General features: G+C 41.3%; 1 protein-coding gene across 9 annotated transcripts in view; it reads right to left on the reverse strand.

Annotated features, from left to right (window-relative positions):
• The window catches only part of LOC144026151 (teneurin-3), a 212,685-nt gene that overhangs the window by 14,586 nt on the left and 180,784 nt on the right, over window positions 1-17,315 (reverse strand). For 7 of the 9 annotated variants that reach the window (XM_077532721.1, XM_077532718.1, XM_077532715.1 and 4 more), the window contains 4 exons: window positions 10,766-11,015; window positions 8,206-8,226; window positions 6,399-6,631; window positions 3,922-4,076 (listed from right to left, as the gene is read on the reverse strand). In XM_077532721.1, the coding sequence (XP_077388847.1) occupies window positions 3,922-4,076; window positions 6,399-6,631; window positions 8,206-8,226; window positions 10,766-11,015 (659 nt within the window). The remainder of the gene's footprint in view (window positions 1-3,921; window positions 4,077-6,398; window positions 6,632-8,205; window positions 8,227-10,765; window positions 11,016-17,315) is intronic. The other 2 variants (XM_077532720.1, XM_077532716.1) reach the window with 1 other exon arrangement.

Here is a 17,315-nt window from a genome sequence, read left to right on the forward strand (position 1 = left end):
CACATTACAAAAGAAGACCAGGAATCAAATTCAACATGTCAAAATGATTGGCCTGGCCTTCCAAATGTGTCATTAAAGCTGTCAGGATGCTGATGAAATGTGTTTGGCGATTAATAAAAACAATAACAGCACATAACTGATAGCCAAGCTAATTCTTTTCCTCTTGGATGCGTGACAAGCTCACGTTGCGGCGTTATTGGCTCACCGCAAACGGCTTTTCATTAATTGGCAGAGCGCGACCAGCACCACTTTTGTCTCGCGCCGTTTTTTTGAGCGCCCACGCCAGCGTAGATTGCTTTCTCGTCATTAGTCATTAAAGTGTTGTACGCAGCCAGTAAACAACCTCCCGCTCCAATTTCTATTCAAGCGCCTCTGTTGACTCTTCTGCTGTCGGCGTCGTTTGGTTTTGATGCTTGTGACTGCTTTGTTTGCCAGTGCTGCACTGAAAACTGGCGTTAATTTTCTCGACACCCATTTTGTTTTTTGGCAATGGGTGATGTAATTTTCAAATCATGCGTATGTAACAAATAACTAACCGATAAACGTCAATAAAAGGGGCAGATGGATCTGGTGGGTCACTGACCTACTTGGCCCGGATGGAAGCGGACCTGTGCCCTTTTTTTTTTTGGTGGGGGGAGTAGTTGATTACATTTATACAAAATCATGCGTACAAACTAACCAAGAAAAAAAATCTTGCAATAATGATACTGTAAACCCTACACCATTCCGACATCAGAGTTAAAAAAACAAAACAAAACATGTTTTCAGTTTTTCTTCCTCAGCAGTCTATCCACTTTTTTGACCACAATGCAAGTGGACTGTAACAGATATCCTCCAGCCAGACCTGGACCCAATTTTGTGGGGTGTTTTTTTTTTTTCATGTCACTTTTTTTTTTTTTTGGCAGACAAAGATAATGCAATTTTTTGCGAAATTTTACATTTAAACTAAATAACTAACCAAGAAAATAATGGCACTTATAAATATAATCTGCATCATTTGGACAATAGCGAGTTTAAGAAAAAGAGCAAAATTGGCTCTGTGAGCTGGATCTGGTCGGTCTCACATGGTTCAATTAAAGAGCAAAAAGGGGACAGTAGGAAATTCATTCATTCACTGCCCCACTTTTTATTTTATTTATTTATTTATTATTATTATTATTTTTATAACTGCCCCACTTGACCCCAATGTAAGCAGAACGGTACGGCAAACTCCTCCAACCATACCTGCAACCAGACCCGTCACCAGAGCCCAGGCTTAAGGGGGGCACATGAAATGCATGGGCGGGCCCAATTATTATGAATACCATACTGACAGCATTAACTTGCCCAATATATTTGGATAAATTTATGTAGCACTGTCGTGCATCTATCCATCGAATGGCGCCCGCTGACAGTATTATCATATACCGCATTTACAGTACACACACATAAAGTAGACTACAGTGGCGTCGTGAGTACGTTGACGCCGCAGCCATATTGGATGAGGCAAAGTGAAGCTATTTGTAAAGATGCCTCCTTCTGTTTCTCCTTGGAGATGTATCATCAAGCCACAGCTCATTGGATTAATAAGGAATTATTATTACCTTTGAATATATTGTCCCATTCAAAGTCAATCTTACTATTTTTGCCGATGTAATGGCAAATACAATTGCCACATCCAATAGGGCAGATGTGCTGACATATTGCTTCAAACGGGCCACCTGTTTGAACGGTGTCTGCAGCAGAATTAAAAAGAAAAAAGGAAAGCAAAATCCTAACTCATTGTAGATGCCAAAACTATATGTGGGTCCTGTATAGTTTTTTTACTTTTTTTTTCCAAGTGACTCTTTATTGCCGACACGACAGAAGTTTGTAGTATGTCCCTCCTCACTTGTCTTGTGCGCCAGCGTCCTCAGAAACATGCAGCTTTTTCATATCGTGACATCTTGCAAGAATGCCGCCAGAAAACGTTACTTGTACAAATGGCCACTGTTGGCCGTAGCCGACGCCAAAAACAAGAACAATTCGGCGAGTGGCGAGCATTAGAAGTAATGAACTGAAGCAGCCAACACAAACGTAACATACCTCCGACACCGCGAGACCTGTGTTGCGTTTACTGCCACTCGGATATAAGAGTGCTAAACCGAATGACTGGAAAAATATAATAATAAAAAAAGGAGAACCATTTTAGAGATCCATGCCTCAACTGGGCGGGCACGGACCCCTTTGGCCTGCCCATGGTGACGGGTGTGCCTGCAACTAATTTTGCTGCATTTTTCTTGGCACACATTCTTTACAGACATAGTCCATAAATATATAAATAAATAAATAAATCATAGTGAATTTAATTAATTCAATTTAATTATTTAATGGTGTGTTTATTTATTTAATGTTGGCACTTTTGGTCCTCCATAAATTAGGCTGTGTATGAACTTAACTTTAAACAAAACAAAACAAAACACCAATAAAAATATAACTACGTGATTTGAACACAGGAGAGGTCAAGAAAAGGAGGAAAATAGGAACTGCAGGTTTCATTCTCAGCACTCTTGCCACTTTAGATTCACTTTCGGCAGGTCAGGCCTATAGAGGGGCTGATGAATGCCTTCATTTCTACGTGCTCAAATCCTTTTCTGCCTTTTTAGATTTCCTGCAATCGTCATCTGAAAAGGGGTTAAAAAAAAAAAAAAGATGCTGCACTGCTTCAGCAGAAGCTATTGTAATGATATGACCTATTGTGCCGAGCTAGCGGGGCCACTTTAGAATCATCTCATTGAAAAAGAGTTCCTTTTTTTTTTCTTCTTCATTTTTCGCTTACTGGGGCTGCTTCATTACCATGGACGCTCCATCTCCACCGAGCTCTAATTCTACCGCATTTCACTTCAAAACCAAGCCCTACCTGAGTAATTACTTTTCCCGGCGTAACATTGGCTGTGAGTGAGAAGCTCGCAGCGACAACAAACACTTCACGGCCTCTCCTTCAAGCGCATATTTTCCGCCGGCTACTTTTTGTTTTCTTTCCTTCGGGAGAATGATGACGCTTGTTTACTTGAGGAGCAAAGAGTAAGGAGAAAGCTTTTTTCCCGGCCTCTTCCGCTCCTCGCTCCAAGTGGCTGATAATTGAGTTCTCTTGTCCTACTCACTAATAATGTGGCTGCACACAGAAATGCACTTTTACGCTATTATTCATCCGTGTATAATTCAGGATAATTTCAAATCTCCCCCAAAATAAAACAGCTTTAATACGTATGTAGACAGAAAACAGAAATGTTACATGACTTCAGAATTGTAAGTCATTTTACTTAATGAGACTTAAAACACATTTATATTTGATTTTAGTTGGTGATCGTTAAAATTACATACATGTAATTAATATTAGATATTTAGTAATAATAGAAAAGATTAAAGCAGTATTAGTAGTAGTAGTCGTAACATTATCATCACCCATTTATTTTTTAATTTTTGTTTTGGAATTGAACCTGCAACCTTCTGGTTACTGCACAATGCACTTTACCAACTGCGCCACCGAGCAGTATCAGACAGTTGTTAATGATGATAAGTCGTGTGTATGGAAGTGAGCGTGGAAAGTGGGACTTCAAAGTTCAATGTCAGTCCCATTGAAAATGAATGGGAAAAAGTTGATATTTAACGTTAAATTGTGTGAATGCTGTAAGGAATGTGGAATCAGACGATATATAACCCAGGAGGGGTGAATTCTTGAAGCAAGTTGAAATTTGATAGGTGTAAATCGGAAGTATAATCTGGGAGATATTGCATGGCAAAAAAAGTGAGCGTGATAATAAGTGCTTGGAAAATCAAAGGTTAGAAACAACAACAGTTCGGCATTCCCACAATAATAGTGTATTGAAATTTTTTGTCATAAATTATGTCCATTCTCTGTTCCATTGTCAGTATGCACATTCCATGTAGGACGCTATTCACCTGATTGACATCCATGCTGTTATCGCAGGTCAGCGGTCGTGCCGACGTCAAGTCATTGGAGCCCAGGAAGGTTGAAATGATGCCGTTCTGGTCCACCTTGCGGATGGTGGTGCCGTCCACAAAGTAAATCAGGCCCTTCTTGTCTACGGCGATGCCTGCAAGTCAGGTCAAGTACATTGAGATAACAGGGTTGAAAGGCCACGGATCGGCTCGCACGAGTCAATGGAGACGACGCGGCGGATTACATGTGTTGCGCTTGCCTCCCCATTATTCAGGTCACTGGCAAAAAGCACCGCCATCAATAATTCACTGGATGCTTTTCTGCTTTTAAATAATTTCTTAGGCAGAAGTGGCAAAAGCTGTAGTCATAGCCTTGCGTACATACTGTACGTGCGCTTGTCAGCCCGGCTAAAAAGCACTCCTGTCGGGAAGGAGGTTCTGAGTGCATTTGGGAGATTTTGTCTTGGGTGAAAGCCGTGAAATGGACCAAAGTCTGCTTTAGGTGTTATTTATAAAGCCTGAGAATATGCATATTTTTGTCTTTGACTGAGTTATAACAAGCTGCTGCACTTCATCTAAATATACAACTCATTCTGGACCTTTATTCAGCGGGTGAGAGCCATAAAATGTATCAAATCTGCTCAGGTTGTCACGAGAAGGATACAAGCAAGGCGTGCAGCAAACCGACCAAAGCGGCCCTATGTGACTAAAGTGAACCAATGGGGGGGGGAAAAAAAAAAAAAAAAAAAAAAAGACTTGGCGACTCCTGCACCGTTAGTGATTGAGCAACTCTATCTATGAGCGCTCTACAATGGAAAAACTGTGACACTGTACTGAGTTTTGAGGCTATAGGGAAATATACGACTCGTTCAGGACATTTTTCTCAGTAGTTAAACGCCATAAAATGTATGAATGTTGTGCTTAATTTTTGGTGTTATGTGAAGCATAGTAGTAGTTGTTGGGTCAAATGTATATAAATACTCAAATTTAAATTCAGGGACGAGCTTTGATCATATTTCTTTGAATATGCTGTTGTTGGCCATTGCTATTAGGATGGAAGTCATAAAATGGATGCCATCTGCTGTATTTTTGGCCTATATGCATTTAGTAATTTTTATTAGCGTGACTTATGACGACCTCTCTGACTTGCTATGATGGACTGACAGTATTTCTTTACACAGCACCTCTGAGAGGGATCACCATTTCTACAGCTTGAATTAAGTCTTTAAAAAAAACATTTTACAAGGTGAAGGCGTTTGGTTCAACGAGTCCTTGGGAGAGTTCGCCGCCTCGTTTGACCGTGTGAGAGTCTCAGACTGATGAAGAGTGTCACATCTGAGCAGAGTTCATCAAAATGTCTCGGAGAAAGATGGACGGAGGGTGGAAAACACACACAGGAAAAAAAAAAGCCATCTGCTGTTTCTTCCGCGGTCTCGGCTTCCACCCACTCCATCATTACAGACTTTCTTGCCTGGGCTGAAAGGCTCACATCGAGCGCAGTTGGCGTCGGGAGCCGGCGGCGGCAGCAAGCAAAAACAGTCTTTTGCTTTTCATCTTGGAGAATTTGTAGAAAAGTGAACAATCACAGTGCAAATGGCACAAATGGGCCGCCTCAGAAAACAGGTTATATACTTAACGAGAGCTTTATTATTATTTTTTTACATTGTTGTTTTTGCACAAACCTTGCCCATAATTTGAGAGACTAAAAAGAGAAATGGAGCGGCACAATGTTTACCGCTGCGTTGTGTTGCAGTTGGCTTTTTTTTTTCTTTTTTTTTTTTTGCATCTCTGGCCTTGGGTGATGACGAGAGTACATCGGAAATATTATGTGGGAGTTTGACATAAAAAAAGTGAGTGATTTCAGTATCCCCACAATAATAATAATAGCATGAAACAAGTTTGAAAGCCTTATTTGTGAAAAATTAATTGTAAGTTGGGCATGCCTTGGAGAACAATTTTATACTTTTCCTTTCCCAACAAAGGAAAATCTTTCAGTGGTCTAATTTCAAATGACTTTGCTCAAATGTAAACAGTTGCTATACAAACATATAGCAAGATAGCAACTTTAGTGTAGAAAGTGCTGAGGCAGAAGATTTTACATTGTACCCTGTCTGTGTTCAGTTACTTTTTTAAAAGGCAACACAGTAGCTTAATGCTAACATGCTCACAGCTGGCATGCTAACATGTAGCAATACGGCAACCTACAGTAAGTAAGAAAAAAAGGCAATTGTGCCCCTCGGAAATGAATCGTTTTAAAACTGGTTAGCTCAAATTCTCACCTACTCACACAAACACGCACACAAACCAACATGGTCTCCCAGGTGCCCTACTACTAACAGTTGCTATGCTAACATATCGCAAGATGTCACTCTGATCGCGCACAGCACCACGACTCTTAACAGCTTACGAGCAGCCTTTTTAGCTAATTAACCTAACACACGTGGCACACAAATACCACTGTAGAGTAAAAACGACACCTTTGGGTCCAGTGAGCGAGGCCTCCGGAGCTTTGCCGCCATCCCCGCAGTGGTTCTCGTCAAAGGGCAAGCAGTGTTCTCCGGTGCCGGCTACCACCTCGGCATTGGCCTGCAGGTCCTTCGTTCCGGAGAGGCTTTTCGGCCGGTAGATCCGCCGCGAGTTGGTGTCTGAGACGTACAGCTGTCCTGTGACCGGGTCGGTGGCCAGATAGTAGCGATGTGCCGGGTTGTTGCTGCGTTCATAAGGAGGATTTATTAATACTATCATATTTGAAACACTTGTTTCAAATCAGTGTTGCCTAACTCAAAACACTCAAATCATCTTTCCAGAATGAAATACATAGAAATACATTGAAACAACAAAAAATTAAGAAAACTAGCACGTTACATACAGTATTGTACTTTACTTAAAAAAAAAAAAAAATAGAATGTAAATAATATTACATACAGAGCCGTATTACATGTAGATTTTACCCATTAGCCTCTGTGTTAGCATTAACCTAGCAGACAGGTTTATACAAGTTTTTTTTTTAGTTTTATAACTACTTGCCAGTTTCATTCGCTTGTCAATAGTGCGTTTCTCTATGTTTTAGCATTAACTTAAAGACTTTAAAGCAAAGCTATTTGATTTGGTTAAACGCAACAGCATGTACTGTGATTTGTTTTTGTTTTAAGTTGAAAATTTGCTGCAACCATCAAGTGCCGGCAATTTAAATGTTTGCTCGCAACTCAAGACAAAAACGATCACCTAAGCAACAGCTTGTAAGGCTATCGCTAAAACGTTTAAATTGGATCACTTGTAAGTCAAGGTACCACTGTAACCCTAACCTCACCCGAGCCTTTAAATTCAGCCATTCAACCAGAAACTTTGCTCATAGCTTGTGAATGTAACCAGTGCAATTTAACTAATAAATCAACTAATGTATTTAGAACTCGGTGAATATCAGCATACACAGAATGAGCAATTTTTATTGGCAGCTTCCAAAAAGCTTTCGTGGGTTAAGGACAGTTCATCGGTGAGTGAGCAGAGGTGAAGTATGCTGAAAAAGGTTTGGGGTGGGGATGATATTAGTAGTTGTGCAATAACAGTGGGAAAAGCATGGATGTGCCTGTTGAACACCTTCACCGCGCAAAGTGCGGGTATTGCAACATCACCAAGACATATGGTATACAGGTGTTCGGGTTAGAGGGTCGAGGGTCACCAACCTAAAAGCATGGATGCCCTGGCATTGCTTCAAACCAATTTGAACATGCTGTAGTTGAGCAAATTATTTTTAATTTTTTTATTTTTTTTTTAAAGCACTGATTCCATTGTTGTATGGTATATAATGTGCATTTGCTTGAGTTTAAAATGTTAACTTATAGAATGGTTGTCGAAGAAAACTTCAATGGATGTGATTGATTATCAAAATGATACCGCCTTAAAGATAACATTTTACAAATTTATTTTATTTAATATTTGTTACTATTTCTTCAACAATTTATGTCTGTGGTACTTTCTTCTCTGAGGCTATGAATCATTTCAGGCTTGATTGTGTCTTTTCGCCTTGGAACCTGCATTTTCAGAACCATTTTCATCAGCCATTGCAAATAAGACGCCACTTTTCTTTTTCTTTTTTTTAACTCTCTCCATCAGTGGTAATTAGACAGTAATTGGCCCGCTCTAATTATACATGTGGTAATCACCGGGGTGCCAAAGGAACAGCAAAAAAAAAAAAAGAGGGAGAGCTTTATTTATGTGCAGATGATGATCGTCATCATGGTGATGCTGAGGGAATGAGCATGCACTAAAAGATAACACACCTACCTGTGTCTAAAATCTTTATTTCTACAAAAAAAGAAAAGAAAAGAAAGAAATGAATAGAGAAGAACACAAGGAATAGAGAAACAAAAGATCAGGAAGATGTCCATTAAAGACTTAAAGACATTTTATAACATTTTCCCCACAAATTAAAACAGTTTATCTTAGTAATTAGGCCGTTTTGGTTGAGGGCTGAGCGACTGCTCACCAGATTTAATTCCTCCCTCGGGTAGTCGATGCCAACGAAAAGTTGTGGCTGCAAATGATCGAGTTTCATTGAAAATATTGTTGATTTCTAAAGAAGAATTTGATTCATCCGCTGACTAATTACAAGAAATGTTCCAGAAAAAATTCACTATTTCTCTCATCCTGTGTATCATATCTTGTGCCGATGTCTTCTGTTGACCGTCTAGGCAGGAAATTAGGCTGACTTAATCTAGTCGATGCAGATGAGAATTCTGGATTAGCATTAACATAATACAATAAATCCAGCCCACCACTACTGGACCAGGCAAGTAAAAAGTGACTATTTAACTGTTTACAATACTTTTTTTCTGTTAAAAAAAATCACTCCACACTAAATTTTCTCTCGTCCTTTTCCGTATCCTCCTTGATTTTACCATAAAATAATTATTCAGCAAGCGTCAGGTCAGCATAACATTTTTATTATCGTGGCCACATGCTATTTTGAACAATGAGCCTTTCATTTCTTGTACATGAGGCCAGTGCAGGATGACCTTGACTGATAAGTCTGCTCAACACAGAAGACGTACCTTTTGTTTTAAGATTGCTCTATTGCTATCTCAGGCTGCATAAAAATTCTGTCATGATACTTCTTCTTCACACTTCCAGACAGACTACTATCTTTGTAGACTGCTCTGTAAGATTTATGCCCATTTGAACCTTCATAGACAAAAAATCCCAAAACGTTTCCCAGTCTATTGTATTGATCTCACCTGATTGCTGCAAAATTTCAGAATTTCAAAACAGACTTAATTTCAGAATAAATTGTCCAATGCAGATTTTACAATTGACAACATGATTTTGAATTGGAAAAAAAATGTTTGTGTCATGCCTATCTTGCTGCATAAAGACTGGGGAGTATTTTTTAGGCACGTTTGATAGCGAAAGTCACAGCAAAGTCACTTGTTCTGTGTTAAATCGGAACTACTGCTGCAATTACTCCAATTCCAGCAACACAACACCTCATTCACTCCTCCCAAGCTGTTGTAAAACAGCTCCTTCGAGATTGAATCCAATTGGGAAACTGTTATAAAAAGCCGGGAAAGCACCCCATTTCCCATACAGTATATGCACATCATTTCCTCGCAGGCACTTTGTGAAATGCTCTTCAGGCGACTTCATTGGACCTTCTTTACGGTAACCAGTGACCACACAATTTTCCATATCGCCATTTTACATATGTGAATGAAAATGAACACATTCTGCCAATTTGAGAGCAGCCAACTGTCCCCGGTGTGAGCTAAGCCAAGCTGGCGCGAGGTCTGCTAGCTACCAATTACTTGACTGAGACGGGATGTCCTTCCTAATTACAAGGACGAAAAGGGGAAAAAAAAATTGTCAGTGGGATTTTTTAATTTGACGCCCAGCACAAACATTCTTAAAAAAACAATAAAGTACTATTTAATGTTCTTGTTCAGCAGCTACTGTAGCTAGAGCTAGAGACAAGGGGAGTATAGTAGCTATCTTAATCAAGCTAGCTAGTCTATTTATTTTGTAATAATTTCTTACCTCAGTTGAAATGTTCAACCATTATTAATCAATTTCAGGTAACTTTAGCTCGTTACACAGCCTATTTGGCATGTATAAAATGTATCAAGCAATGGATCAATATATTGTCAGTCTCATTGTCCATTGGGCTCTTGTTGGTTTCAGTTTACAGGTTTAGTGTTTATTGCAATCAACAGTGTCTCTGGTGTCCATTCATTACAATCTTTGGTGTTAGTCTCCATATAAATACCACAGGATTCATAGGGTAGAAATAGGGACCCACATAGTACTGGCATTATATTCATTTTCATGGCTTCTATTCTGCCAAAGAAAGCGAGTGAAAGAACATCCCACCTTGTCAAGTCTCCTCTTATTAGTTTTAATAATTTATAGCAATCCAATTTGAATAATTGTGCAGGGTTGGGAGTAAGTGTAATCCCCAAGTACCTGAACCCTTTCTGAGAGTGTTGAAATGCAGATATATTGTTTAGCTGAGAGGGCTAGCATACAGATAATGTCGTCTCAGATTTATTTTGATCAACTTAGTTTTATTTATGTTCTAGGTGAATCTCCTTTTCTAGAATGCAGTTAAATATTTGACATTTCATGTATCATTAAGTATGTATCATACTTATTTTTCAACTGTAGATTTTTTTGGTGAAGGTTCGTTCAAGGTCTCAAACAGCTTTTCTTGCCGCAAGGAAATTTTAACAAGTTCAATTTTTATTATTATTTTTTGGTTACAAGGAAACTTTGAAATTTCTGTCTGTTCAGCTGAAATGCTAGTTTGCTCGCCATTAATTTTTTTTTCTGTCTGAGTCATAGGACTTCTTACCTGAGCTCCATGATGCTGGTGACGTTGCCAGATGGGTAGATGCGTCGGATGTAGTTGAAGTCGCCCACGTAGAGGCTGCCGTCGATGCCCCACGCCAAGGCCACGGGTGCCAGCAGCTTGTTGCCTAGCGCCTGGCCGTTGCAGCTCGGGCACGAAATGCTCCGGCGGCGGCCATTTCCCATGATGGTGGAGATGACGGGCGGCTGCAGAGAGATGAACTGGTTCTCACCGCTGCCTTTGTACAGAATGCCTGCAAAGAACAGATGAGAAGGTGAGTCATTCAATTGGTGGGACCTCCTAGAAAATTAGGAATAACTAGTCCTCAGCACCAGTTTCACCAATCTACATGAATTTGTGTGGACGTCTATCATAAAAGGACGCATGAGAAAGTCTGTACAACCCATGCTTGAAATTGAAGAGTTGCGTGAAGCATCATTTGGATGATTTGTCATGGAAAGAGTGGTGCAACGGCGTGTTACGTTGCTATTTCCAGATTCATTTCTCATTTTATATTGGAATTTATTCTCCTAGTGACTCACGGTAGAGTAAATTCACGAGAACATTCAGAATGAGTCCAATGGTCTACAATGTAGACGCGTCCCACCGCGTATTTCTAGTTGTGGTGGAGATGTAAAACTGCACCGCATTATTGGGAAGATGTTCTAAAATTCAGTAAAGCTTATCTCGTTTGATTGTAGCGAGCGTCCCTAATGAAGCGTCCACCGAGCGTACATTCCACACGCATAATCGTCAGCTCACGTCTCTGAGATTGCACACGGTGTCTTATGTTGGCAACGATTGTGGAAAAAAAACATGTCAAGACAAACACATGAGATGGACTTTTCCTTGACTTTGTTCGCAAACTTTGATGCGTTCTTGAAAGAAGCAGTGGTGGTGAAGGGGGGGGGGGGGGTGGAATCGCCGCACCCAATCTGTCAAGCCATCCACAACAGGAAGTTTGTGAAGTGAGTCAAAGCGTCTGGTGAGACGAACAGGCTCGCTCAGAGCTCCACTCCTGCCAGCGCTGGGCCGCTTTTATCCCGCCATCCGTCTGCAAAACGAGGCATCACACTTGTGCGTTGTAGCGCCTGTGATCAACAGATAGACGCCGTCCGTGTGATATGCTAATCAAGCCCCCCCCTCCCACTGCCACATGTCAGGATTTAACGTTAAAGTGGATGTCGCAGCATGCGCGCATGACCGACATACTTGAGACTAAATATAAAGAACAACAAAAAGCATATGGCATGTGTTTTTCTGCTTCTGTGTTTTCACACATATTGCAGTATCATACAGCCACATAATCACTTGAGTTTTCTTTCCTCGTCGTCATCATAGTAGAGAAGGACTTGGGAACTGGGACATGTTGGCAGCAACTGGGTTCATATGTGGCATGTTAACTATAGAAAGGACTGATTTGTAATGACTTGAACATAGGCTGACCAATCGATCAATAACGGAGTGAAGACTGTGTCAGAAGCGCCCAATCAGTGGTGCTGTATGTAATGACTGGCATGTAGATTCACAAATGACAGTGACAGGATGACATGTAGACCACATGGAACCAACATTGACTGGTGAGTAACTTAGGAGAAGCACCATTGCATCACAATCCTCACTCGGTCATTAGTCAGCCAACATTTCCAGTGGAGTAGAATGTAGGTTTGGTAAGCCCTATGCAAATGAATGTGTAATATTTGCAACTTGTATAAGCACCACATTTAGTTATTTAACATCAAGGAATATTTTACTTTACATTTGGGTACATTTGTAGAGTCTGGAGTGGCACCCGGCACTTTGAGGGCAACAATTATCAATCTCTGGCTTAATGAGTAGCACCACAATTATAGACGCTACTCATTAGCCCATCCATGTTGTTTTGCCTTGTGTCTTGCTACACAGTAAATTCTGTTGACCGGTATTTTAAACTGAGACTGGTGCCACTCTAAATAGAGTAAAATTTACACTTGGAAGAGAGTTAAACAAAAAAAAAAGAAAAAAAAAGTCACTCAAGGGTTGAAGAACAAACCCTCGACTTAAGTTGAGAGACAGCCAATCTACTCCCTGAGCCACACAGCTCCTGCTGTATGTTAGTATATCACTCATTCCCAGCTGGAATCTTCACAACTCCAAGACCAATTGGTCTCCTCTTGGAATTAAGCAAACTGTAGGAGTGGAATAGCTCACCTGAACTAGGTAGTGTGGCAGTCTCCCAAGCTGAAAGCTGTGACTCGTGAGTTCGTTCCTCAACCCTTGAGTGCCTTTTTTTTTTTTTTTTTTTTAATTTCACTCTCTTCCAAGTGTACATTTTACTCTAAAACTGAGTCTATTTGGTCCCACTCTAACAAATTTACTGTGTAGCAGAAGGCAAAGTTATGTGGCTGTTTTGCATACGTACTGTAAATGACCTGAGCTGAACTAACCTTCAACTGGGAGTGGAATTAAACAGCTTGAAGTTTGTTGTAAATTGAGTTGAGTTCACTGCCACCGTACCGAACGATATATCACACGGAAGCACTGCAAAATTACACGCCTAATGGATAGCGGCGCGCTAAAGAGAAACATGAGTCACAGTGCAGTGCAGTGGAAAATGCGCGCAGACTGAAATCCTAGGGAAAGAGGATGTGTGGTCATTTAGCAGAGAGCTCAGAGCTCACCTGCGAATTGTTTTGGCCTGCTGCTGCTGCTCGTTTGTTTGTTTGAAGCAGCACGTGTGCATCTATAATGCGTCTTTGCCCTCAGTCATATTAATATTTATCGACGGTGTCGCCTGACTTTTCTCAATCCTCCACTGAATTATTCAGTCCTGCTTTTCTACTTTTTGACATTTGAGATTTATGGCCCACGTGGGGTTTTTCCTTTTCTTTGTGGGAGGGGGAGGCAGCGGGGTTGCGTTCGATATCGCTCCCATCTTAGCCGGCACGAAGATGAATCCAAATATCAGTGATTGCCTCCACGGCCGCCTCCGTATCGATCGCTTAACGTTGTAAACTTTGACTAATGTCTTCACCCCCCCTGACATGCTCTGCAGATGCATTTTCTATTCCTCCCCGCTCTGAGTCATTCTTCATTTCTGTGCCACTTCAAACATCTGTAGATAGAGTCCCCCCCCCCCACCCCCCCTCCCGCTTCTTCCTCCTCTTCCTCTTCCTCATATCATCTCTGTCATACTCGATAAGGCAAATTGCTGGTGTCTGTTCTTTAGTCATGTCCTCCACTTCATTTCTAGCAGACATGCTCGCCTCGCCATCTGCAGCTTGTCTCCGTCAAGGATAACTGAAGATTGTGTCAGTGGTGCTGCCCTGTTAGAATTGACATGTAGCCTAGCATATGACTGAGTGACGTCTGTGACAGAATTGGCTAATGAGTGGTTCTATCCGCTACGACGGAGTCAGCAATGAGTAGGTAATACCTTGCTTCCTGAATTTTGGAAAACAGACACGTAACAATGAGTGACAAGATTGTGACAGTGCCAACCAATCAGCGGTGCTTCGACGAATGGTTGACACGTAGACATCAACTGGCCAATCAGTGACGCTGCCTGCAATGATTGACGTGAATTCTCTCACAATCTGCAGCTGGTCTCCATCCAGACTTATATCACCAGCTGATGCTCACAGAGCTGTGTGAGGGGACAATTAAGAACCTCCCCACCCCACCCCAATTTCTCAGCCCACTTCCGCCATCCCTCTGGTGGTGTCAGCGAGGTGACATTGCCAAGGGCGCTCTAGTTAGTCCGTCAGGTACGGCGGCTCGCCCCCCCTGCCACTTTTGTGCCATTAATCATCTGGGAGGCTGTGATGTCGCAATGAAAGCTTCTTCTTTTTTTTTTTGCATATATGACATGACTCAAATTAGCCCTGTATCAAAAGAGCGGATTCCAGCTGTAATGACTCTGCTGGAATCAAAGAGAGCGTTGAGCAAATGTTCCTGCGGGGTGACACTCCTAAATCCTGATTTACATCAAGATACCTTTTTTTTTTTTTTTTTCATGGTTTGTATTATCACAAGTTGTGAAACCTGACTAATTTAATCTGGCCGCTGGCGGAAAGGATAATCCTCAATGCTGTGTAAAACTGACACGTAGAACGGCCAATAACCAAGCGAATTAATGGAATGATTGACATGCAGACCGGCCAATGACTGTATGAAAAATTAGTACTGTATTTTTTATTTTGTTTATGTTTGGGCAACAGACCAACATCTAGGGAATATGGCAGCCCCACTGCGCCATGATGGTCAATTTCTTTTACACGCACACCTGGCAATTTGGTGACAGAAAGTAGACTAGACCTTAGATCCGCTGCAAACAGGTCTAAATTGTGGTGCAGGTGGTTTTGACTCACCCTGCCAGCAAGCTGAATTCTCACAGTATTTGTTCACAAACATCACGAGAATCCATCTTGTAGCGCTCCCGCTAATCTGTTCACAACCGACCTTTTTTACGTTGGACCAATCAGGCGTTGTTTAGGGCGGGACATGAAGCTGTGGCGAAACCAGGAAGCGCCGAAGAACAGCGAGAGGCGCCTTGTGCATTTTTAGCTGGTAAAGATGTTTGTGATTTTGTTCTCCTATGGCGACAACATTATTCAAATCCGTTGCCGTGATAGGTCAAAATGAAAGTTTGGGAGGCGTGCACAGCTATGGGTGGGGAAGGTGAACACACACACACACACAGACACACATGATCGGGGTGGGAGGCGGTCTCCAACTTCACAGCGGTGACCTGTAACCAACCTGGTCAACATGACATCATCCACGTATGGAGGACTGCTTGCAGTTCCTTATAAACATAATTTACACGCCTCGATCTTCTGTATGGACTCCAGCAAATCTATTTCTGCCTCTGCAATGTCAAAGACTGTGCGTGCCTCTCCTGTGCTTAATCAAAAGGGAATGAGCAGAGTCACTTTCATTGGCCAGGAAGCAAGTCGGCTATGTTCACTCCCACAAGGGCACAAACACCCCTGTCTATTTGTGACCGTCTACAAAAATACCAAAAGAAAGAAACGTCCACCTATAATGACTGATAATGATAAATGTAGCCCAACCAGTGAATAGATCCGCACTGGTCCACAGTCATGCTGTTCGAGCTAAAACATCCATTTCAGCGCTTGATTGGTTAATTAACTGATTTTGTGCCGTTTTCGACGTGCATAAGGCAAGTGGGAGAGTTTAATTTGAAGTGACAAGTCAGTCACTGCCTTTTCCTGAGCACGCCAAGAAAAACAAGTCCTCCATCCAAACAGAGCGCACACCTCCCCACGCGCGCGCACACACACACATAAACACTTTTGCATCCTATTGCGAGGAAGTTTTCTTCATCCAAACTCGGGTGCGCAGCATTTATAAATATACGCTTAAAGACGTTTTTATGCAGGCAGCTGTGGGCCTCCCTGTCATCGGCCCCGGAGCTTGTCGTGCGTACGTGCGGGCGCCCGAGCTCCCCTCCCAGCTCCAGCCCGAGATGTCACAAGTTTGATGGCCGCCGTCGAGCCGAGCCGAGCAACATCAAGCGTAATGCGTCGTGACCGAGCGTCCTTGAGGGAAACGACGCAAAGCAACTTTCATCTGCTCGCTAACAATGACAGTGAAAAGCCAAAGGGGGCTGCGGTACAGTTGAGGTTTTTTGGGGGCTGATATAACAGCGCGGTCATTACACTCGGGTGGCACTGGGGTGTATTGTAAACGATGACAGATGTGTAAATAAAGAGAACAGTGGCGGCTTGCCAAAGTGACCTCAGACTTATTTTGTAGCTTTTTTCCCGCCCTGAACCTTTGCCAAACTGCTGCAAAGCTGCAGCTAAGCCACAGACTTTGTAGCTTCTGTATTCTTACCAATAGGCCAACTATTAGTGGCATGATTGGAACAGAACCAACCAATCAGCTGTGCCGCTTACATGATTGGCAAGTAGACCGGCCAGTGGCTGAGTGACGACTGGGGCTGCGTATCGATTCTAATTTCCTCAATCGATTCGATTTCGATTCACAAGAGTCCAGATCTTGATTTTTACCGAGTTCAATCCGATATCAATTAATTATGGAACATCAATTCTTCTTAAATGTCAAGATCATGTTAAAAACTCCACAAATATTACATTTAAATAATAAAGTAAATTTGCGGAGGTATTAATTGGTTAAATGATTTAATTTATTAATGAAAGTAACGCATTATCATTTAAGTGTTACACAAACATTGACATCTGCAAGGATGAGATGAAAATATTTTCACAATTATAATTAAATAATTGGAAATGTAAACTAAAACAATTCTGAATTGTCTTAAAGTGCAATAGGTCAGTCAGGTCTTCCAGAAATGTAAGAAAATACCTTTAAATTCATGTGAATGGTACATTTCAAGAAAACAGTAAGATGAATTTTTTTTTTTTTTCTCAAGAATTTTGGGGGGAAAATAGAATTAAATAATTTATACATAGCTTTATGAATCAATATTGGGGAAAATCAATTCGATATCGATTTTTTTATTTTTTTTATTTTTTATTTTTTTTTAAACGCAGCCCTAGTGATGACTGACATAATTGTTGCCTGC

The sequence above is a fragment of the Festucalex cinctus genome, chromosome 9 (assembly GCF_051991245.1).
Source record: "Festucalex cinctus isolate MCC-2025b chromosome 9, RoL_Fcin_1.0, whole genome shotgun sequence".
NCBI lineage: Eukaryota > Metazoa > Chordata > Actinopteri > Syngnathiformes > Syngnathidae > Festucalex > Festucalex cinctus.